We start from the raw sequence: 25,596 nt of genomic DNA on the forward strand, positions 1-25,596 counted from the left end.
ATGGAAAATGATTAGTACAGACGTTTATGTGCCGGATATTGTGTTTATAAACAGTATTTATTAGTATATGTGACAAAATGAAGTGTTTAATAGGTAAATATGTGTTGTGGCATTGTCAGAGAGGCTTTCTATGTTAGTAATAGATTGGAGTGCTCTCTATTCCCAGCATGATGGGGTTAATTGGTGGGAGTCACCCCTTGAATGTTATATACCAGGTGAATGTAATTAACCAGCACTAGGGTTTTAAAAGGTTAGCCTCTGAAGACATCAGAGAGTCTAACAGCTGGGAGAGAGGAGGCAGTTAAGCCTGAGACAAAGGTACTGTGTGAAACCTGCTTAAAGTGCTGTATTTCATTTTGTTTAAAACTGGGAACTAGATTAGCTGGCCAGTTGGATAGTTAGTAATACTGTTTAGTAAGTCTCCAAGTTGGAGTAGGATTTATTTTCTTTTGTTTTATTTTGTGGGAGAGCACAACCTTGTATATATTGTGGAAAGTGACAATAAACTGCAGTACTATTTTATCCTGACTGTTGCATTTGAAGTTTGTGACGAGCCTGGCCATCCTGCCACAGTGTATAGAAACCGTACGTTTATGATAGACGTGGATATTTAAAAAAGTAGTAAAACAAATTAACTGGTTAACATAGAAAGAAAATCACAAGGCAGATTTTTAAACAAGCTAATTATATCCCCAAACTGACAAAAAAAGGTATCAGTAGCAATATGACCGAACAGGGAATATAAGTAAAGAAAAGTAGAATTCGTGAAATAGAACTTAGTGCATACTGTAGCCTATTTGAATAAGAACTAGCCGAATATGGATTTAGAGCAAGGTGTTTGTGTTTTAATCGTACGAAATAGATTGGTCCTGGGTGACCAAACGGAAATAAGAGCATGCCCGTAATAATATTACTGTGTATATAAATAATAATAGATTAGGTAGTTTCCGTACGAATATGTAAAAGCAGTGATAAAGTGCCGAGCGTTCGTCTGTTTTGGCGTGAACACTGAAATCGGTTAGAAAAGCGTGTATTTGTACGAATATGATAGAGGGAGCCTACCCCTACGTTTTTAGGCCCGAACGGCGGGAAATAGCGGGGCGCTATTTCCTACGCCTAACTTACGTGAACGTGCCGGTCTCGTGACCGGAAACCGGGTACCTTGACCGGGAACCGAGTGGAAGGCCTCAAACGGACGGAGGACTGGTCAGGACGTCTGACTGCTGGAAACAGGAAAAAATTCTGGAGGGAAGCTGGACAGGAAGTGCTGGTTGCTATGGGGACAAAACAATCAGCTGAAAGGCAGAGGTGAGTAGGGGCTAGGAGTTTAAGTAGGGGACTTACTCCTCCCACAAATTCAGGCCTCCACAAGTTCAGGCCTTTTAACATATATATATATATATATATATATATATATATATATATATATATATATATTGTTTTTATTTTTTTTTTAAACACTGCATTATTACAAATCAATGTTTTGTACATAGAATGTCAGCGGGCAATACACCAAATATAGTACATAAAATACATAATTTAAACAGATTATCTAATAATTATTCAAGGATTGTGTGGCAAGAACCACATCCGGTATATTCAGCAAGTCCCATATACATATATAATAAAAATTTTGTTTTGCTGTCTTTTTAAGTATGTATGTAGTTAAAGGAAGCAGTGAAGCAAAACTACGACTAGCATATGTCATTCATTGATGTTTACCTGACAAATACATTAAAAAATGCATACCATAATTAAATGATTATTCTGCTCTACATCAGGATTTTTTTTCTTTCTTAATGTTTGAGAGATTGCTACACTGCTCTCAGCAAAACCATGAACAGCCACTAAAGACACATTGCAAACCTACTCTCTAAAGGCACGTTGTAATGTCTCCAGACATGCAAAACATGGCAACTATCCAGCAAATGGTTCTATAAATACACCCATTCGAGGAGCACATGCTTGTTCCCTTTGATTTGTGCCTTTTTAAAATGCCTCATCCACACCACTGCAATATCCAGTCCAGGAACATCCTCTTTTCCAACTTTTGCAAAACAAAAAGCATGCATGAGGTTTCAGCTAAAATCATGTATGTGTCAAGTTCCCCATGCAGAAAAGCAGTTTTATATTATACCACACTTAAACCTAACAATAATAAGTTGTCTAAAATGATTAACTATAATAGAAGAAAATACATTACAAATTTAAGAATGGATGGTTAAAGAAAAAAAAAAACCTAAACAACAAACAAAGCACTCAAAAGTTGCTAAACTAAATATACATAATTACAAAATTAAAATCAATTGCTAGACAGGTGTAATTTTATATCTTGGATTAACTTGCATAAAGTAACCCCCTACCCCCACCCCAAGCTTGATATACTTCCAGAAGGAAGTTTAATTTTGATTAAATGTAAATAATACTCAATAATAGGTCAGCTTTAGATTCTAATGGATGACTACTAGAGGCAATACTTAGTTACTCAAGATGTTCCACATGGTGGATATCTCGTTTTAAATGGAGGGAATGTCTATAAACCAAAAAGTGCGCAGCACATAGATAAAGGATTAAATATTTTTCTTATGCCAATTTAACTGGAATAAGGATGCAATGGAGCTAGAAATTCTCATGCACATTCTTTATTAAAAGCAGCTTGAGATTCTCATAGGACTTACCGTATATACTCGAGTATAAGCCGAGTTTTTCAGCACATTTTTTGTGCTGAAAAACCCCAACTCGGCTTATACTCGAGTCATAGTCTGTATTATGGCAATTTGCATTGCCATAATACAGACTGGGGGAGAGGGGTGCTGGCAGAGCTGTACTTACCTTTCCTGCAGCTCCTGTCAGCTCTCTCCTCCTCCGCGCCGTCCGTTCAGCACCTCGGTCAGCTCCCAGTGTAAGTCTCACACTTGGGAGCTGACAGAGGGAGCTGCACAGACCGCGCGGAGGAGGAGAGAGCTGACAGGAGCTGCAGGAAAGGTAAGTACAGCTCTGCCAGCACCCTCCCCCCCCCACTGAACTGCCAATGACACTGGACCACCAGGGAAGGAGCCCCCCTCCCTGCCATGTATCAAGCAGGGAGGGGGGACGAAAAAAAAATATAATTAAAAAAAAAATTATGAATAATTAAATAATAAATAATTATACAAAAAAAATATAATAATATAAAAAAATAATAATAATTAATATATTAAATGCCCACCCCCCACCAACACATACACACACGCACTCACACACACACACGCACTCACACACACACACTGCACTCACACACACACACTGCACACACACACACACACTGCACTCACACACACACACTGCACTCACACACACACACTGCACTCACACACACACTGCACTCACACACACACTGCACTCACACACACACTGCACTCACACACACACTGCACTCACACACACACTGCACTCACACACACTGCACTCACACACACACTGCACTCACACACACACTGCACTCACACACACACTGCACTCACACACACACTGCACTCACACACACACCGCACACACACACACCACTCACACACACACCGCACTCACACACACACACCGCACTCACACACACACACCGCACTCACACACACACACTGCACTCACACACACACACTGCACTCACACACACACACTGCACTCACACACACACACTGCACTCACACACACACACTGCACTCACACACACACACTGCACTCACACACACACACTGCACTCACACACACACACTGCACTCACACACACACACTGCACTCACACACACACACTGCACACACACACACACACACACTGCACACACACACACACACACACTGCACACACACACACACTGCACTCACACACACACACACTGCACTCACACACACACACTGCACTCACACACACACACTGCACTCACACACACACACTGCACTCACACACACACACTGCACTCACACACACACACTGCACTCACACACACACTGCACTCACACACACACACACACTGCACTCACACACACACACTGCACTCACACACACACACTGCACTCACACACACACACTGCACTCACACACACACACTGCACTCACACACACACTGCACTCACACACACACTGCACTCACACACACACTGCACTCACACACACACACACACACACACACTGCACTCACACACACACACACACACACTGCATTCATTATATACACACACTCGAAATAAATATTCAATTAATATATACGCACACACACTGCACTCATACACACACACACTGCACTCATATACACACACTCTAAATAAATATTCAATTAATATAATTTTTTTAGGATCTAATTTTATTTCGAAATTTACCAGTAGCTGCTGCATTTCCCACCCTAGTCTTATACTCGAGTCAATAAGTTTTCCCAGTTTTTTGGGGTAATATTAGGGGCCTCGGCTTATACTCGAGTATATACGGTACATTGTTTGTGGGTAACTATCACTGCTATAGGAATCTATAATGCATTTTTTTTATGTTACTGTTCCCTTACTATACTAAATAATTTCCATTGAACAAAGCTATCTAATGGCATACTGTTCAATGCTACAAAAAGAAGAATATTTAATCAATGATCATTGCAAACTTGATGAATAGTAGTCAGAAACCTGGTAAACATTATGGAGAGAGAGAAAAAAAAACAGCTTTTAAGCTGGTTTATGTAAATTGAAACATTTTCTAAAGTGTTTTACTTACATCCGGCTATTTTCTAGGTTATCTGAATGAGTATCTCCTGGTGACCTGTAAGATATAATTGTTAAGGTTATTTCAGTTGTTTCACCAATTTAATACTTAAAGAAGACATTTTTCATTGAGTTGCTTAAAGGACCACTCTAGGCACCCAGACCACTTCAGCTTAATGAAATGGTCTGGGTGCCAGGTCCATCTAGGAGTAACGCATTTAAAAAAAAAAAAAAAAAAATAGCAGTTTCAGAGAAACTAGAGGCGCTTGCGTGCTTCTCACTGTGAAAATCACAGTGAGAAGACGCCAGCGTCCATAGGAAAGCATTGTAAATGCTTTCCTATGCGACCGTCTGAATGCGCGCGCGGCTCCTGCCGCGCATGCGCATTCAGCCGGTGACGTCGCGAGGAAGGAGGAGAGGAGGAGGAAAGCTCCCCGTCCGGCGCTGGAGAAAGGTAAGTGTTTAACCCCTTCCTCTCTCCAGAGCCTGGCAGGAGTGGGACCCCGAGGGTGAGGGAACCCTCAGGGCACTATAGTGCCAGGAAAATGAGTGTTTTCCTGGCACTATAGTGGTCCTTTAAATGAATACACAACTAGCATTTTATTTGCCCCAACCCGCATTTTCAAGACCTGCAAGCTTCCCTCTTAAACAGTTTAGAAAGAATTATAAAATTTTTTACTTCTGTCAATTATTTTGAAAGTCCAATCTAGCGTTTGTTACACAAAAATGCCACATAACCCAAGGCTTGACATTTTTTGGACTCTAGGAGTCAGCTAAAAAAGTTAGGAGACAGTTTTGTTTGTAATTTTTTTTCAACTAACAAAGTTTAATTTTAAACGAGAAAAATACAATTCTTAAATGCAGTCAGTCTATAGCCTGTCCCCAAAGGCTTTTCAATGTAAACACTGCCTTTTCATAGAAAAGGCAGTGTTTACATTGCTGCCTAGTAACACATCTAGTGGCAGTCAATCAAACGGCCACTAGAAGGTCCTGGGTCAGTGCTGCATAATGTGCAGCTCCTCCGTTCAGCAATGCTTATTGGCGCAGTGTTTTGCTGCACATGCGCAATATCCTCCCCATGCTTTCCTATGGGAAAGCATGAGCTTAGCAGAGATCATAAAGTTTGAGGATCTCAGCCATGGAGGTGGGAAAAATAGGTGAATAAAAACACCTTTCACATGCGATCAGAAGGGGGCAGGTACCTAAACAAACTCACGCACTGACAGACATGCGCACACACTGACAGACAGAAACACTATTTTCGGTTTTTATTCTCATTTTATGTAATTGGTGAATTTATGCAACACTGCAATTTGGAAGGAAATATCCGTGAACACTCAAAACCTCAACTGGCCCTTGACCCTGACTTTCCATCTACAAGGAACCAAGCTGAGCGACATATTCAGAGGTGGAGATCATACCACCCATGCGCACATATCTGGAGCTAAACATTAACTCCAGAAAGTTGTAAGTAGCCTCTTATTTTACCTCACCACCTATAAAATATACTACACTATACGAATTTGAGGACAACCAGAAGTCCCTGCTTTCCTGTACCCTTTCCTGACACACACTGACAGACAGATTTTCTCATACACTCACATATTTACATTTTTATTTTACATTTATTTCTACCCAGCCTCCCTACCTTTGGGAAAGCTGAGTGGGTCTTTCACTGGGGATCAGTGTGGCTGCTCTGATCAGCTTCCTGCAGTTCCTCTCTGCTCCCCTGAACTCTCTCGGTAGTGATACTGGGGCAGAAGTGATGCCATCATACAGCTCCAAGCATCACTCAACAGTGTGCGAGGGAGCATAGAGAAACTGCAGAAAGATTATTGCTCCCGCACCACCTCCTTGCTGCATCAGCCGGCCACTTCCAATGCTCTTCAGGGCGGCTGCCTTCACTAAAGGACTGACAAATCCCGGGTGCCAGGACAAAATCTCTAGTCACCTTGGCGCCTGGGATTTGTCGAGCCCTGGCATAAACGATACCCAACATGCCTACAGACTATATGCATTACTAGGGCTGCTCATGAGTACTGATAGAGGACTAAATGTGAATGCTTAAACCTATGGTTTTCTTCTGTTTGGGTCCTTCAGTAAACCAATAATGTCAGTAAGTACTATGGGAGTGTTCCTATGAAAATTCATGGCATGCTCCATAAGGATAAGTTGTAAATACAATCCTTACTCGTTGCACTGATCACAGAACGAGAACAACGGAGGCCAAGAAAAGAGAGAAGAATGACAATTTGAATTCTTAAAACGCACAAAGTGCTGTAGTGGTTATGGTGCTTGAACTGTTCCTTTAACCTATGTATGAGCTAGTACTTTGGTAACAAAATGTACAGATTAAATGTTTTTACCTAGAAAGTGATTCCAAGTCCGACAGCAAAGACAGCAAAGGTGCACATTTAATCATAATGCCTGCAGGCAGTCACAAACCGAAGGTCAATACTAGGTTATGTACACCATGTCGTTCAACTGCACTGCACAACGTGCTTGAAATGCATTTTAAATATGCTGAACTACCTATTTGTAAGTCAAAATGATCATAAAGATCACAGAAATTAAGATATTTCTCCCTGAGAGATATTTTGGTAAACTTAAGAAAAAAGCAATGATATAATATATAGCGGATTCACTTCCTTAGCATAGATTTATTCATAATTTACATTTAGAATAGTTCAGTGTACTTTCACTTTCATAATTAAAAAAGCATGTCTAGGGGGCGTGGCTTGGAGGCCGAGAGACATGGCAGCTTAACCTGAGAGCTCCCCGCAGGCTTATCACGAATCCTCGTCCATCCGCTCCCTGAAACCGCAAAATGGGTAAAACACACCGCACCTCGCATGCCGGTAAGCCCGCCGACACATCCAAGGGCACCCCGGCCTCCTCGCTGCACAAATACATGAAGGCCCCGGCGGACCTGGTCTCACACAGGCCTCAACTGACTCCGGCACCTCATGGGCCTCGCGCCCACACTCCCCGAGCACAGAGCTTTGCACAGACTGTCCTAACTCTATCTCCCACCAGGAGACTGCACCGGACTGGGTGGCCCTGATACGGGCACTACCCACCAAGACAGACCTCAAGGAGGCGAACACGGAACTCCGTAAGTCCATCACCGCGGAACTCCATTCCCTCCGCGAAGACCTTCAGGGCCTACACCAAAAAGTCTCCCAGCTAGAGGCAGACAGTGACCACCTAACTGCCACGCAGAATGCCACCACTAATACCCTACAGGTACATGAGACACAATTGCGCCAAATGGCCCTACACCTTGAAGACCTGGATAATAGAGGGCGCCGACAAAATATCCGGGTCAGGGGTATACAAGAAGACCTAGATCAGGATACCCCGATCGGCGCAACACTCACGGGACTGTTCAACAGGCTCCTCGGACGCCCTGAAACCGCCCTTATTGAATTTGTGCGGGCATATAGGGCTCTGAGACCCAGGGGGCCACCAGAGTCCCCCCCCTCGGGACGTAATCTGCTGCCTGGCCAGCTATCAACTAAAGGAAGATATCCTGCGGCAAGCACGAGACACTGACCAAGTCCTGTTAAATGGCACACCTCTGCAACTGTACCCGGACCTATCACCAGCGACTCTGGCATACAGGAGGGCACTTAAACCCCTGACCCGTGTCCTGCAATCTAATAAAATACGCTATCGCTGGACCTTTCCCTCGGGACTACAGGCCTCTACTCCTAATGGCCCGTTTATGGTGAAGAACCCAGAGGATCTCGTGGACCTGACTGCGGAACTTCAACTACCGCCCATTCCCTTGGCATGGCCAGACTCGATGTCATTTTACTCCTTCCACCCCGGAGCGGTACCACAGCCCCGCAGACAGCGGAGACCCAGAACCCAGACCATACGTCAATCAGGGACCACCTCCTAAACTGAGGGACCTCGCTGACACCGAGCCCAGCCGCAAGTACTCTGACTCGCCCGTGGGCTAAGGGACTAAGACCACCCGGACATTGAATGAGAGACTTTCCGTTTGACCCACTTGCCAATGATGAACACCGAACCCAACCGCAAGTATTCTGATTTGCCCTACGGGCTAAGGGACTATGACCACCCAGGCACTGAATGTGGGGCTTTTCATTTGACCCAATTGCATGCGATAAAGGGGGGGGGGAGGAATTATCAATGTAATGATTTGAGGTTACCCCGAGAGGGGCCGCATTCCAGAATGCAGCACACCACATGCCCTAGCGAACCCTAACCGACCCCATGCAGACACCCCCCTGGCCAGTTATACAACCCACATTAAGCTGCCGAGGGGCCCACTGGCAATGAGGTGGGGGGGGCGCCCCCTGGCTGGGCTGCACCGCCGGGGTGTCTACCGCCCTGCGAGGAACCGCTAGGGGAACAGAGGCGGGGGCACTGGCGCCGGTGCGGCTCACCTGGGGCGTGACTCCCCCATAAAAAACGGGAAGGGATGGATAACCTGGGACTGAACCTGGGGGGGGGGAGAAAGTGATCAGGGCCCACCCCTGTCTTGGGATTGATACATGATACCGGGGGTCGCATCGCTTAAAACCTGATCTACCAGCGACATTCGTTAGCACCACAGTCCGGGTGCCCCTTCTCCCCACACTAAGGGGTCTGGTAACACTCTAACCTCACCACCGAACAGAGGGGTGGGCAGGAACCCGACACCTTGGGGCTGGGTGGAGGTGTCAGGACTTAACTTGGGGATTCTGGGGATTTTATATTTGTAACCGGCAGATACTGTTTACTATGTTGTTTTTTCAAACCGTTATTACATGTTTATTGAATTATGTACCGCAGCACTCTCTGACGCCCGAAGGGGCAAACCATTACCCACTAAAGGCCTTTGGTCGCTACAGTTTAGGACGAGGGTGGAACAACCACCCACCACTCACGCTTAAAGCCACAGGGGAGTCGAGGGCTCCAGACGAGGTCCGGTTCGAGTGAGATTCGGGAGCGAAGGCACTGGGAGCCGTAAGATCCTGGACTCCTCGGGGGGGACCCGTACGGAGACTCCCGGCCTACTCCATTTTCCCCCATAGGATAGAGCGCCCACAGATAGGCGGACGGGACTGGGCGGACCACTGGTGGACACCGTCACGCCTTGTCCTCCGACGCTCGTTCCTCAACAGCCACCTTCGAGTGACTGGATAGTTTCTGTATATAGTTTCCCCACCTGTAATATTTCTTAATTTGATTTAAAATTCCAGAGTTATTGACATTTCATTCCCCTGGCGGTACTTTCTTCAGGATCAGTTCATGAATATAAGTAGAAATTGTGTTTGTCGGTTATCGGCAATCGGCTCTTAACATTTTTTATTGGTTGATCCCAGATAAGAAGGTAATTAGCATGTGACAAGTACTATCCTGAAACCCAGAGTTGGCAGACTTTATGGATAACAGTTTTGATATGCCTACTTCATGCATTAGTTTCTCCTCATACTTTCCATTAAGCTTTTATCTATGCTCACCTCCAGCAAAAAAATTAAAATCCATTTTACACTTAATGTATTCCACACATCAAAGACCATAAGTGAACTGCAGTCCTAATGACATTAAATGAACAGCGCTTTCAATCTTATCATATACTGAATAAAATGTATTATACATTTTTTTTTTCTCTGTAAGGTAACCAACAGTATAAAATGCTTTTTAGAGAATCACTAAGTAAGTCTCGGTTTATATACTGCTCAAAAAAAATAAAGGGAACACAAAAATAACACATCCTAGATCTGAATGAATGAAATATTCTTCTGAAATACTTTGTTCTTTACATAGTTGAATGTGCTGACAACAAAATCACACAAAAATTAAAAAAATGGAAATCAAATTTTTCAACCCATGGAGGTCTGGATTTGGAGTCACACTCAAAATTAAAGTGGAAAAAACACACTACAGGCTGATACAACTTTGATGTAATGTCCTTAAAACAAGTCAAAATGAGGCTCAGTAGTGTGTATGGCCTCCACGTGCCTGTATGACCTCCCTACAACAACTGTGCATGCTCCTGATGAGGTGGCGGATGGTCTCCTGAGGGATCTCCTCCCAGACCTGGACTAAAGCATCTGCCAACTCCTGGACAGTCTGTGGTGCAACGTGATGTTGGTGGATGGAGCGAGACATGATGTCTCAGATGTGCTCAATTGGATTCAGGTCTGGGGAACGGGCGGGTCAATCCATAGCATCAATTCCTTCGTCTTGCAGGAACTGCTGACACACTCCAGCCACATGAGGTCTAGCATTGTCTTGCATTAGGAGGAACCCAGGGCCAACCGCACCAGCATATGGTCTCACAAGGGGTCTGAGGAGATCATCTCGGTACCTAATGGCAGTCAGGCTACCTCCGGCGAGCACATGGAGGGCTGTGCGGCCCCCCAAAGAAATACCACCCCACACTATTACTGATCCACTGCCAAACCTGTCATGCTGGAGGATGTTGCAGGCAGCAGAACGTTCTCCATGGCGTCTCCAGAATGTCACGTCTGTCACATATGCTCAGTGTGAACCTGCTTTCATCTGTGAAGAGCACAGGGCACCAGTGGCGAATTTACAAATCTTGGTGTTCTCTTGCAAATACCAAACGTCCTGCACGTTGTTGGGCTGTAAGCACAACCCCCACCTGTGGACGTCGGGCCCTCATACCACACTCATGGAGTCTGTTTCTGACCGTTTGAGCAGACACATGCACATTTGTGGCCTGCTGGAGGTCATTTTGCAGGGCTCTCGCAGTGCTCCTCCTGTTCCTCCTTGCACAAAGGCGGAGGTAGCGGTCCTGCTGCTGGGTTGTTGCCCTCCTACGGCCTCCTCCACATCTCCTGATGTACTGGCCTGTCTCCTGGTAGCGCCTCCATGCTCTGAACACTACGCTGGCAGACACAGCAAACCTTCTTGCCACAGCTCGCATTATGTGCCATCCTGGATGAGCTGCACTACCTGAGCCACTTGTGTGTGTTGTAGACTCCATCTCATGCTACCACTAGAGTGAAGGCACCGCCAGCATTCAAAGGTGACCAAAACATCAGCCAGGAAGCATAGGAACTGAGAAGTGTTCTGTGGTCACCACCTGCAGAACCACTCCTTTATTGCGGGTGTCTTGCTAATTGCCTATAATTTCCACCTGTTGTCTATCCCATTTGCACAACAGCATGTGAAACTGATTGTCACTCAGAGTTGCTTCCTAAGTACACAGTTTGATTTCACAGAAGTGTGATTGACTTGGAGTTACATTGTGTTGTTTAAGTGTTCCCTTTATTATTTTAAGCAGTGTACGTCCTCGGTAATGTCAGCACTCTAGCCTGCCTTTTGAGTTCCATATGTTTTCAAGCCATTAAAGCACCCTTAAAGGACCACTATAGGCACCCAGACCACTTCAGCTCAATGAAGTGGTCTGGGTGCCAGGTCCATCTAGGGATAACCCTGCAGCTGTAAACATAGCAGTTTCAGAGAAACTGCTATGTTTACATTAGGGTTAATCCAGCCTCTAGTGGCTGTCTCACTGACAGCCGCTAGAGGCGCTTTCGCGCTTCTCACTGTGATTTTCACGCCAACATCCATAGGAAAGCATTGAGAAATGCTTTCCTACGGACTGATTGAATGCACGCGCAGCTCTTACCGCGCATGCGCGTTTGGCGTCGGAAGAGGGAGGAGAGTCCTGAGCGAGCCTGGCGCTTTTAGAAAGGTAAGAATTTAACCCCTTCCTTCCCCTTCAGCCCGGCAGGAGGTGGGGGGGACCCAAAGATCCTATAGTGCCAGGAAAACAAGTATGTTTTCCTGGCACTATAGTGGTCCTTTAAGGACACAGCTTCAGAGATAACAGGGAATCATGATGGAAAATTTCCGCCATGTGTCCTGAAGAGGGGTTAAAGCAATATATTGTGCATATATTAAAAAGGAACTCTGGGCACCTGAACAACTTAATCAGAATGATCGCGGGGACCAGCTTACTTTTAGGTAACCGTTAACAGTTTAACACCAAAGTCTTTTCTCAAGGACTATTTACCTCTAAAAAAAATTACCCTAGAAAATGTACTTCTATTAAAAGGTTTTAAGATGTGGGAGTTAATATTATCAGAAATATATTTTAGATGTAGTTCTGTGTATATAATGGAGAAAAACTCAGCAGGATAAGGTTAAAAGGGTTTCGGCTGACTACAAGTTAAAAAAACCTAGTTCATATAATATCGAATCTATAGATATTCATAGGACACTAATTAAAATCATAAAATGCCAGATAGCTCAAAGTCGGCATTCAAGCCAAAGGGTTTTCAACTTATAAATCCACGACATTTCTGATATGTTAACCTCTTCACCAATTCACCCCCTCTCCACGGAATATTAACCCTTTCAATTCCGCAGTAACTTAGACACCCTGGGTTACTTGCATGGTGGTGCAAATAGTGTATCTCAAACTTCCTCTTAAAGTTATGCACATGTTCATTAAGTCTAATTTTTAGCATTCTTTTTGTTTGTCCTACATACTGAATACTGCAGGAACAGCTAAATAAATAAATTATTTGTTTAGAAAGTGATACAGTCCTTTATGTATAAAAAAAAAAATTATTCGTAACAAAGGATTGGAAGCTGGAAATCTTCCCATATGGGGGACCCATTACTTTGCAGATACTACAATTACCACATTTAAAAAAGTTTGGCTTACGAAAATAATAGATCAGGGTGGTGCAGTAGACATTGCTTATGACACTGTTCCACATAAAAGCCTCATCAATAAACTGCAATCTTTAAAGAGACACTGTAGGCACCCAGACCATTTCAGCTAATTGCAGTATTCTAGGTGCTGTTACCCTTTTGCACTTAGTGCTGAAATGTAAAACAACCAGACAGCCACTAGAGGGCTTCCGGAATCCAAACAGAATTTTGGTCCGTTATCTGACGCTGGAGGTCCAGCGTCAGATTTTCCCCATAGGAAAGCATTGAATAATGCTTTCGCATGGGGAGGGCTAATGCTCACGTGGGCATTTCCGCGCATGCACATCAGGTCTCCCCTGTCGGCTCATGTTGGCAGGGGAAGAGCTTGAGCAAGCGCCGAGGGATGTCGGCGCTGGATTCAGGTAAGTTGCTGAAGGGGTTTTAACCCCTTCAGACCCACTGAAGGGGGGCACCTCAGGAGCCTACAGTGCCAGGAAAATGGGTTTGTTTTCAAATTTTAGATAGTGATTTTAACACTACTTTAAGACAGGTTTGTGTTCCTGAGGCTCAAGTTTCCTTTAAAGGGACACTATAGACACCAGAACAACTACAGCTTACTGTATTTGTTTTGGTGAGTAGAATCATTCACTTCAATTTTTTTTTTTCCAGTAAACAGTCTTTTCAGAGAGCAGTGCTTATATTACAGCCTAGGGATACCTCCACTTTGCACTACTCATATGGCTACTGGAGGTGCTTCCTGTGGCAGTGCTGTACAGTGTGCAGTACTTCCATTCAGTGTCTCCACCCTTTGCATGCAGACACTGAACTTTCCTCATAGAGATGCATTGATTCAGTTCATCTCTATGAGGAGATGCTGATCGGCCAGGACTGTGCTTGACTTGTACTGGCTCTGCCCCTGATTTGCCTCCTTGAGAGTCTCAGCCAATCCTATGGGAAAGCATTGTGATTGCCCCACAGAATCAGTTCTGATTATGTCAGCTGTATGCAGGCAGGTCAGGGGCAGAGGCAGCTGCAGACTTGAATACAAGTAAACGTTTACTACATGTAGGGTGGTAAGGGAGGACAGGGGGGCTAGATGGTGGTTTCAACACTATAGGGTTAGGAATACATTTTTGTGTTCCTGATCCTATAGTGGTCATTTAAAAGATTACAACCTGCAGCAATGAGTCTTTACATTTCATGATTTAAATTGGCTTGATTAGTTTAAAGCAACCGTGTTTACTTGCACGATTGGGTATTATTTAAAAAAAAAATGGAATGCAAGCCCATTTACATCTAAGAGGAAAATCAATTTATTAACTTAAAAATAGGAATGAATGTGAGACCATCAACAAGTTGATAGCAGTACAGGTGACTCAAATCCCTGAGAAAACCAGCAAAAGACATTCAAACAACTATAATTGTTTAATGTGCACTTTTATAAATTGAATCTATGCCTACGCACTATATAAATCTATAGAGAAGTAAATTGTCATAATGGATTAGATAAACTCTATACACCATAATCACTACAGCTCATACCGTGTTCTATTAGTATGACATATGCTTTGATATACCTGGCAGTCAAAGTCAAGCCACTCAAACTGCATGGATAATGCAGAAATTACACATCATCCATCCAAAACCGTACAATAAAACTTATAACTAGCGCTCCAAGGTTTGGTGTATTTCGAAAGAGTGTAACAGGGCCAGCATGTTAGACAGAACACTGGATGCAACATTGTTGCCATTTTCTGTCAACACTAACAGTATAAATTCAAAGGAGACAAATTACTTAAAGGGATACTATAGACTTTAAATAAACTTTAGCCTAAAGGACCACTATAGGGTCATGAACACAAACATGTAATCCTGACCCTTTAGTGTAATCCCCTCTTGTCTCTGTAAATACAGTAAAACCATACTTGTATTCAAGTCTGCAGCTCCTGGCTCTGCCCCTTTTCGCCTGTGAACTGCCGCTGCCTGCTGACATCATCAGATGTGGTGATTTGAGCCAATTCCAGTGCTTCCCTATAGTATTGGCTGAGAGTCGACTGTCAAGGAGACAGATCAGGGGCATAGCCAACACAAGTCAAACACAGCCCTCGCCAATCAGCATCTCTTCATAGAGATGAATTGAATCAATGCATCTCTATGAGGAAACTGTCTGCATGCAGAGGGTAGAGACACTGAATGGCAGAGCTGCTTACTCTGCAGCACTGCCCAAGGAAGCACCTCTAACAGCTATCATAAGTAGTGACCAGTGGAGTTATCACAAGGCTGCAATGTAAACACTGCATTTTCTCTGAAAAGACAAGTGTTTACAGCAAAAAGTCTGAAGGAAACGATTACTCATCAGAACAAATAAATAAATAAGAATAGAGCATATTAATAAGACCAAAACTTATCAAATGCAACAAGCTTGTACTGGTGCCTGGAATTACCCTTAAAGTTAGAGTCAGCAACCTTTTCCACACGAGGACCAGATGACATGTCCATGTATGGATGGAGGACCGCATTCATCCATAATAGTAGTGATAACAAACAAGAGAAATTAGCCTAATTCTTAAAGGACCACTTCAGCTCAATGAAGTGGTCCGAGTGCCAGGTCCCTCTAGGCTTAAACCTGCAGCTGAAAACATAGTTCAGAGAAACTGCTATGTTTCACTGAAACTGCTATGTTAATTCAGCTTCTAGTGGCTGTCTCACTGACAGCTGCTAGAGGCGCTTCCGCAGTGTCTCACTGACAGCTGCTAGAGGCGCTTCCGCAGTGTCTCACTGCGAAAGTCACAGTGAGAAGACGCTGGACGTCCATAGGAAAGCATTGAGTAATCCTTTCCTATGGGCGGTTAGAATGCGTGCGCGGCAAGAGTTCCCCAGCGCAGAGGGAGCCTGGCGCTGGAGAAAGGTATGTGGCTGAAGGGGTTTTAACCCCTTCAGCCCTGAGGGTTGGGGGGGGATCTAATAACCCTATAGTTTGTTTCCCTGGCACTATAGTGGTCATTTAATTCTGACATTTCAACAATTTAGTAGATGGCCCCATAATTTGGTTTCCTTAAGTGGGATTAGCATGTATAATGATACCAAATTAGCAAGCTATATACCAAACAGCTGATCAAAATTCGGAAAATCCATGTTCTTCTCACCATGCCCCTTCCTCTTCTCATCCATGTCATGCCTCTTTGCCCCATCCTCTTCTGATCCATGGTACCCTTTCCCCCTGTCCCTATCTTTCCTTATGCATATCACCTCTATGTACCCTCTCTCCACATCCGCCTTTCATTGCCCCCTTCTTTAAAAGTGTTGCCCCTTTGGTCTGGTGCAGCAGGGGTGATGGAGAGAGTCAGCAGGCCGGATCCCATAATTTACAGCAATTAGCTGCCGGGTCAGGTGTGGCACGCGGGCTGTTGGTTGACAACCCTTGCCTTAAAGGCACACTGTAGGCACCCAGACAACTTCAGCTCATTGCAATGCCCTGTGTCCCTTAACCCAGCAAAGGTAATTATTAATTACTTCTCAGGGTTAACTCCACCTGTAATGGGTGTCTATCAAAGTTGCCTAAAGGACACTGGACATCCTCATACTGTGCCCGAGGACATCCAGAGTCAATCACATCCCCAGAGGAAAAGCACTGAAGCAATGCTTTCCGATAGGGAATCCTAATGTGAGCGCGTGGCTGCAGGTGGTGGAGAAGTGTGGGTGGAGCATGAGCAGCGCCGAGGGACATCTGCACTGGATTCAGGTTAGTGACTGAACAGGTTTTAAGACCTTTAGCGCTGCATGAGGTGGGGTATGAGGGGGGGCACTATAGAAACCTATAGTTCCAGGAAAACGGCTGTGTTTTCCTGGCACAATAGAATCCCTTTAAAGAGGTATTCCAAGGACATGGTGCCCAGAGTCTGTATGAGTAGCGTTTCAATATGAAATGCTGCAAATGCTAGATTAACCCCTATACAGCCAGATGTGTAACTCCACCTCTGGCAACATCATTAGCTATCCTGGAACTCTTGTGAATGTAAATTTGGTGCTAATTTGGCATCGGAATGCCAATATACACAGCCCTCCAAGCTGCCCATGTCCTTCTTGATGTCCCTCTCCTTCCAGGAAGGGTAGTACGTCAGTAGAGGAAGATCAGGCTGCAGGGAGAATTTGGCCTCGGCACTAAGTTAGGTTTTAGTGTTATTTCTTTCGTTTAAGTTTGGGAGGATGGACCAAGCTAGGAAGGGTTAGGCTAATCAAAAGCAGTGTTTTCGTAATTAACCCTTTAATCTGTGTTTAAACATACTGAAAGACCAATCTGAAATCTGCAGAATTAAAAACAGTTTGAAAGGCCATTTTTACCTACTTATTGTATTTCACAAATAATGTTTGGTAAATAAACATCTATTAAAGTTACTCATCAAAATCTCCAACTCAGCGACAATTTGGAATTTAGTGAATAACGCTGTATGTGTTCATTTACTTAAAAGTGTCTCTCTCTAATTTTTGAGTTATCTATTGACTCACTGAATGTTTATTCCATTCACTTCAAGCCATAATGTTCCTCTAAGGAAGTTTATTGTGTGGCACAGTCTGTCCTCGTAATATAGCTCCCAGGTGGTTCACTCATGCCCAGTGTACACTTTCTCTGTAAAATCTCACGAGACAAGACACAGGGAGAAGGTGAGTATTCTTAGAGAACAGCCCTGGTCGACTTGACAAAGGAAGTGGAGCTTGGTTGAAACTCTGCCCTTTGTCAAAAACTATTACTTTTCCTTATTAATTCCTTCAATAATAAAAAAGCAAGGAGATAAAACGTGGAATAACAGAGAAAGGAAAAAAAGTAACAACTTTAAATCAGCAACATGTTAATATTTCAGACCAAAAAAAAAAAAAATCTGTAATAAAGTTATGCTGTTATAATCAAATATAATAGAAAGAGAAAAAGTATATCCAGCAACACACAGGAGCTCCCCTTCCATATAATAATCGTCCAACGTAGTTAAAATTAGTCATGTTTCTAAGGTTCCCATGTGGCTTCTCAAACAGTTCACATTATTTGTGCTGTTCATACAAAACAAACTGTTAGCAACAAATATGTGCTTTGACAAACCTCACCTTAATAACCTGGCTTGTTCTCACAACAAATCTCCCACCTTTAAGGAACACTATAGTGACCTAAATTACTTTAGCTAAATAAAGCAGTTTTAGTGTATAGATCATTCCCCTGCAATTTCACTGTTCAATTCACTGTCATTTAGGAGTTAAATCCCTTTGTTTCTGTTTATGCAGCCCAAGCCACACCTCCACGGGCTATGATTAACAGTGCCTGCATGAAAAAAAATGGTTTCACTTTCAAACAGATGTAATTTACCTTAAATAATTGTATCCCAATCTCTAAATTGAACTTTAATCACATACATTAGGCTCTTGCAGGGTCTAGCAAGCTATTAACATAGCAGGGGATAAGAAAATCTTAATTAAACAGAACTTGCAATAAAGAAAGCCTAAATAGGGCTCTCTTTACAGGAAGTGTTTATGGAAGGCTGTGCAAGTCACATGCAGGGAGGTGTGACTAGGGTTCATAAACAAAGGGATTTAACTCCTAAATGGCAGAGGATTGAGCAGTGAGGCTGCAGGGGCATGTTCTATACACCAAAACTGCTTCATTAAGCCAACGTTGTTCAGGTGACTATAGTGTCCCTTTAAGCTCACAAAACTTGGGGCATAATATTTACACTAAAATTTGAAATGCTAATTTTAAATGGCCATGCTTATTTGGAGTGCAAACTGAAGGAGAGTCACTTTAAAAATGGTTCATCTACAAATGAGGAGTGCTTTGAATATTACTTATCACGCCTTTGCACTCCTTAACAATAATAAAATACAGATTTACATGTCATCAACTCCTGCCCTGCTACCAAATATAAAATGACAGGTGATGAGAGAATGTAGTATGTACAACAGTTACCATGTTTAAAGAGCACCGCAGGCTGTAGTTGATAATGCAGTAAAAATACACACACATGTAATAATAATAATATTATTATTATTATTATTATTATTATTAATTTATGAGATAATCTTTTTTTGTTTTTAATTCTGCATAAGAAATAACAACTCTGGTACAATAGGCTCAAGCGAGTTTAAATTAACAGTAAAACATGGATTTATATTCTCTAAACCCACACTACATATGTGGTTGCAAAACAAGCCCACTCAGTCAAAATTATACAAACACATTTAATTCCAGATTTTGAAAAATGTCACTTATTGATCAGATGTGAGAACTTTGGCCAACTTATTGTTATATAGTAAAGAGATTCTGAAACAATACACAAAGATGGTACAATATTATGTGTTTAGCTTTATTCAACATCTTTCTACTAGTTAAATGGACACTCTAGTCACCAGAACAATTACAGCTTAATGTAGTTCTGGGGAGTATAATAGTTCCTTTCAGGCTTTTTTCATGCAAACCCTGCCATTTCAGAAAAATCCTTAAATGGCCACTGGAGGTGCTCCCTGGGTCAGTGCTGCCAAAAAAGCAGCCCTGACGTTCAGCGTCCCCACGCTCTGCATGGAGACGCTGAATTTTCCTCATAGAGATGCATTGATTCAATGCATCTCTATGAGGAGGTTCTGATTGGCCAAAATGGCATTTAGCCCCACCCCCGTGCTGATTTTAGCCAATCCAATGCTTTCCCTATGGGAAAGCATTGGATTGGCTAAAACTCAGACAATTTTGATGATGTCACAAAGGGGGCGGAGCCAGCACCAGCAGACCCACGCTGCACTGGAAATAAGGTGAGCGTTTTAAACTTTTATGGGGGATTTAAGGGGGAGGAGGGGCAAGCCACCTAAATGGTGGGTTAAACACTATAGGGTCAGGAATACAGGTTTTGTTCCTTTAAAAAAATATATTTGTGCAATATTTTAAGTATGCAAAGTATCCCAAACTACATCCTTACAGGGACGCTATAGTCACCAGAACAACTACAGCTTAATATAGTTGTTCTAGTGTGTATAGTCTGTCCCTGTAGGCATTTTCATGTAAAAACTGCCTTTTAAGATAAAGGGCAGAGTTTACAATACAGCCTAAGGACACCTCTAGTGACAGTCATGCAGCTATGACATTCAGCGTCACCACGCTAAACAGAAATGCTGATTCAATGCATCCCTTTGAGGAGATGCTGATTAGCCAGAGCAGCATTTTGCCACTCATTAGCCTCTTCTGGGAAAGCATTATAGGTCCTAAAATAGTCAATTCTGATAAGCTCAGCCAAGGATGCGGAGCCAGTGCGGCACTGGAATAAAGGTAAGCTTTAACCCTATTTAAAGGGGACAATAGGGGGCTGGGCATCTAACATGTTTTTAACAATATGGGTCAGAGATACACATTTCTATTCCTGACCCTACAGTGTTCCTTTAACTGCCAAAACAACTTAAGCTCAATTCTCTGCCAATTCGCTTTGTTTCTGCAGCCCTAATCAAACCTCCCTGGCATGTGACCTACACAGTCTCCCTATATAGTCCCTTGAAAGAGAGATGCAAGGTTTAAAGGGATACTATACACATTGAAAAATATTTAACTTAGTGAAGCAGTTTGGGTGCATAGATAATGTCCCTGCAGTCTCACTGCTCAATTATTTTCCAAGTCAGGAGTTAAGTCACTTTATCATTGAAAATGAAACCATTATTTTCATATTGGATGCATGAGTCAAAGCCAAGGGAAGTGTGGCTAGTGCTACATAAGCAAAAACGAAAGGGTTTCAATGCCTACATCGCAGAAAATTGAGCAGTATCTACACACTAAAACAGCTTCAATAAAGGGTTACCCCAGCCACCATGACCACTTCTACTTTTTTTATCTGCACATCCATAGATATTTTTAATTGTGTGCTGGGAGCAAGTTGCACCCCCAGCACACATGACTTAGGCAGGCTGCCTAGTGTCAATTCTGTGCATAAAAACTATGTCTTTAGTGCGCACTACACGCTGCCAACAGATGAAACGGCAAGATCCTGCACGGGAAAAGCTCATCTCCCCTCCCTCCTTCCCAACTACACTTCTTAAATCCCTCCCCCTCTTCCATCCACAATTTTTTTAACCCCCTTCCCTCCCTCCTCTTCCATTTACTCCCTCTGGCCCTCTCCAGCATGGAAAGGGATTAAAAAAAAAAATAAAAAAAATTTAACACTTACCCAGTCCCATCGCCGATCTCCCTCAGCGTTCCACATCGTTTGACAGGTGGGCTAATTAGTATGTGTTACAAGCGCATTACCTTGTTCTAGCACTGATGTCCCTCTGCGTTGTCTCAGGGTCCACCTTCGCTCCTCCCCCGCCTTCATCAGCTGTCAGGGAAGAATTAATGTGCATTATACAATGCTTTTCCTATGGTGTTTCGGGTGACTCTGGATGTCCTCATGCATAGCGTGAGGACGACCAGCATCAGTTAGGCGACCATAAGTCGCCTAACGACCCGGAAGCCCCTCTAGCGGCTGTCTGGTAGAGTTAACCCATATAGGTAATTATTGCAGTTCAGTAAAAACTGCAATGTTCACCTTTCCAGGGTTAAGGCAGGGCTTGACAAATCCCAGGCGCCAGGTCGCCATGGCGATTAGGAAATGAGTGAGTCCCTTCAGCCCCCTAGCTGACTGGCAACCTGAGGTAGCAGGCGACTCATAGAGAGCGGAGACGGGAGGAATTACAGGCAGGCGGCTCTTAGTGAGCGGAGGCGGGTGGCCAGACAGACAGGCGGCTCATAGTGAGCCAAGGCAGGTGGCCGGACAGACAGGCGGGCGGTTCATTGCGCAAGATTCCTTGAGGCAGGCAGCTGACTGATTATGAAGGGGGCGAGGGAGGTGTGATCTTCCTGCTGCCTTGAGCGCCGTCCACTGATGCCGGGAGCCGGAATACAACGTCACTCCAGGCCCCGGCTCACTAAACAGTGCTAGGGAGCAGGAAGATGAGCAGCTGGGCGGACACATTTAAATATAAATAATAATTTGTGAGTATGTGAAAATATGTCTCAGTGAGTGTGTGTCTCTCTGCCTCCGAGTGTCTGTCTGTCAGTGAGTGCGTCTTGTTTAGGTGACTGGCCCCTCCAATCGCATGGGTATGGTGCTTTTATGGACCTTTTTTTCCCAACGTCGTACTGGTCTCACAATGGCTGAGATCATCATCACTTGACAATCTCAGCTAATCCAATGCTTTCCCATAGGAAAGTATAGGAGACTACTGCGCATGCGCAGAAAAATACGCTTGAATCAATGCACCCATATGGATAGCATTAAGCGTTTCCATGCAGATCATGGAGACGCCGAATGGTGGTGCTGTACACTGTGCAGCACTGACCCAGAATGCAGCTCTAGAGACAGTCTGAGTGTTACTAGGCTGCAATGTAAACACTGCCTTTTGTCTGAAAAGGCAGTGTTTACATTGAAAAGCGTGTATGGACAGGCTATAGACTTCAGAACTACATGAAGCTGTAGTGGTTCTGGTGACTATAGTGTCCCTTTAAGAATTGTATTTTTGCAGTTGAAAAACCTGGCTCCTAATTTTTTTAGCTGGCTCCTAGATTCCAAGCAAATTTGTCAAGGGACCTGGAAATATTATTATTATTTTTTGGTATTTATATGGCTCCAACTAATTCCACAGCGCTTTACAATATTATGAAAGAGGGAAATTTATAATAAATGAGACAATTACACAATGACACAGGAACAATAGGTAGATGAGGGCCCTGGTCAAACAAATTAACTGAAGTGGTCTGGGTGCCTAAAGTGACCCTTTAGGTTTAAGTTTTTTGTGCTTGGAGTATCACTTTAAAATATGAACAAAGTGTGAAAGAAAATAACAAGTTTTACATGAACACAATATGCTAACAACTTACAGAGAAAAGGTCAATGTGTCCTGGTAGAAACACTCAATTTACAGAATGTATAACCATAAATTTAAAAGGAACATAAAGTCCCGAAAATAATCATTATTTTGGGACTATAGGTTCCCTTAAAGCATTGTGGTCATTGTCCACTCCCCTTTGCTCAGTAAAAGCCAAGTTAAATAACGACATGTCACCTAGTTTCCAGCGTTAAGACTCTTCCACAGTAGCCTCTAGCTCCGTCTCTGTCAATGTCCGCATCCATGCTGATGTCACTTGAGATATTGTCTAATACAATGCTTCTCATAGAGAAGAACTGGATTGGAGAAAACGTGTGGAAAAACACAGCATTCCACCAATTAAATGCTGCTATCAGCTGCATTCAAATTCATTTTTTTTTTTTTTTTTTTTTTTTTTTTTTTTTTACACAGTTCTGGAGGAGAAAGCACTTCTAATGGCTGTCAGGAAGACAGCTACAATATATGCATCTTCGAAACTACAATTTTTTTTACATAACAAGGTTATGGTGAGACCTCTGCACCAAGACCCTTCATGTCTTAAGTAATCTGGGTGCCTTTAGTGGTCCTTTAAGAGGGCTTAATTTGCACACACAGCCCTGGTCACTTAGCTCTACAAAACCATACTGCTAATAATTATTCCCACTATACTGTATCCACTCATTTTCAAACAATCACACACAAAAAAAAAAACAAAAAAAAAACTATAAAACCATTGTAGTGTAATACTATAGACAAAAATGATTCACTAAATGCCTTTGACGTGGTGACTTATAGTTAAAGCGACACTATAAGTCACCAAAACAATTTTAGCTTAATGCAGCAGTTTAGGTGTATAGAACATGCCCCTGCGGCCTCAGTGCTCAATTCTCTGCCATTTAGGAGTTAAATCCATTTGTTTATGAACCCTAGTCACACCTCCCTGCATGTGACTTGCACAGCCTTCCTAAACACTTCCTGTAAAGAGTCATCTAAAGTTTATCCTTCCTAAGTTCTGTTTAAATTAGATTTTCTTATCCCCTGCTATGTTAATAGCTTGATTAACCGTGCAAGAGCCTCCTGCATGTGATTAAAGTTCAATTTACAGAGCAAGAGACAAAATAGTTTAAGGTAAATTACATCTGATTGAAAGTGAAATCAGTTTTTTTTTTTTATGCAAGCTGGGTCAATCATAGCCAGGGGATGTGTGGCAAGGGCTGCATAAACAGAAAAAGTGATTTAACTCCTAAATGGCAGTGAATGGAGCAGTAAAACCTGAGAGACATGATCTATACACTAAAACTGCTTTATTAAGCTAAAGTTGATAAGGTGACTAGTGTTCCTTTAACCCAACCACGCAAAACCCAAGACAGCAATCTACACCAGTGTCATATGGTCTTTATTGCCTAAATTTGACATTACCCAAAACATGCCCTGTATGCTATCTTATATTCATAATTCTATTTTATTTTGAAAGATATTCTAGAGTTTGGCTGTACAGATTTTTGGTAACATAATTTGGTTAGGTTTTACATTAAAGGATCACTATAGATTCTTGGAGTATTGTATGCAGTACTGGAGACCGTATCTTCAGAAGGATATTGATACTTTAGAGAGAGTTCAGAGAAGGGCTACTAAACTGGTTCATGGATTACAGGAAAAAACCTACACGGAAAGGTTAAAGGATCTTAACATATATAGCTTGGAGGAAAGACGAGACAGGGGGGATATGATAGAAACATTTAAATACATAAAGGGAATCAACACAGTAAAGGAGGAGACTATATTTAAAAGAAGCAAAACTACCACAACAAGAGGACATATTTTTAAACCTTTGCCCCTCTAATTTAAGACTATCAGGAAGTATTACTTTAATGAGGGGGTAGTGGATGCATGGAATAGCCTTCCAGCTGAAGTGGTTAACACAGTAAAGGAGTTTAAGCATGCGTGGGATAGGCATAAGGCTATTCTAACTATAAGATAAGGCTAGGGACTAATGAAAGTATTTAGAAAATTGGGCAGACTAGATGGACCGAATGGTTCTTATCAGCCGTCACATTCTATGTTTCTAGTGTCAGGAAAACAAACTAGTTTTCCTGACACTATATAATCCTTAGGACCCCCCCCCCCCCCCCCACACCTTAATCCAGCGCCGGGCTCCCTCGGCACTGGTGACCTCTCCTCCCCCTCCGACGGAGCCACGCGCGCATTGAAAAAGCACATAGGAAAGCATTTCTCAATGATTTCCTATGGACGTTCTGCGTGCACAATGCGATTTTCACACGTCGGGGAAGCGCCTCTAGCAGCTGTCAGGAAGACAGCCACTAGAGGCTGGATTAATCCTGCAATGTAAACATAGCAGTTTCT

General features: G+C 43.1%; 1 protein-coding gene across 2 annotated transcripts in view; it reads right to left on the minus strand.

Moving 5' to 3' along the window:
* The window catches only part of UBE3A (ubiquitin protein ligase E3A), a 59,827-nt gene that overhangs the window by 29,607 nt on the left and 4,624 nt on the right, over positions 1–25,596 (minus strand). For both annotated transcript variants that reach the window (XM_063459126.1, XM_063459135.1), the window contains exon 2: positions 4,733–4,777. In XM_063459126.1, the coding sequence (XP_063315196.1) occupies positions 4,733–4,777 (45 nt within the window). The remainder of the gene's footprint in view (positions 1–4,732; positions 4,778–25,596) is intronic.

Source organism: Pelobates fuscus, chromosome 1 (genome assembly GCF_036172605.1).
Source record: "Pelobates fuscus isolate aPelFus1 chromosome 1, aPelFus1.pri, whole genome shotgun sequence".
In the NCBI taxonomy this organism is placed as follows: domain Eukaryota; kingdom Metazoa; phylum Chordata; class Amphibia; order Anura; family Pelobatidae; genus Pelobates; species Pelobates fuscus.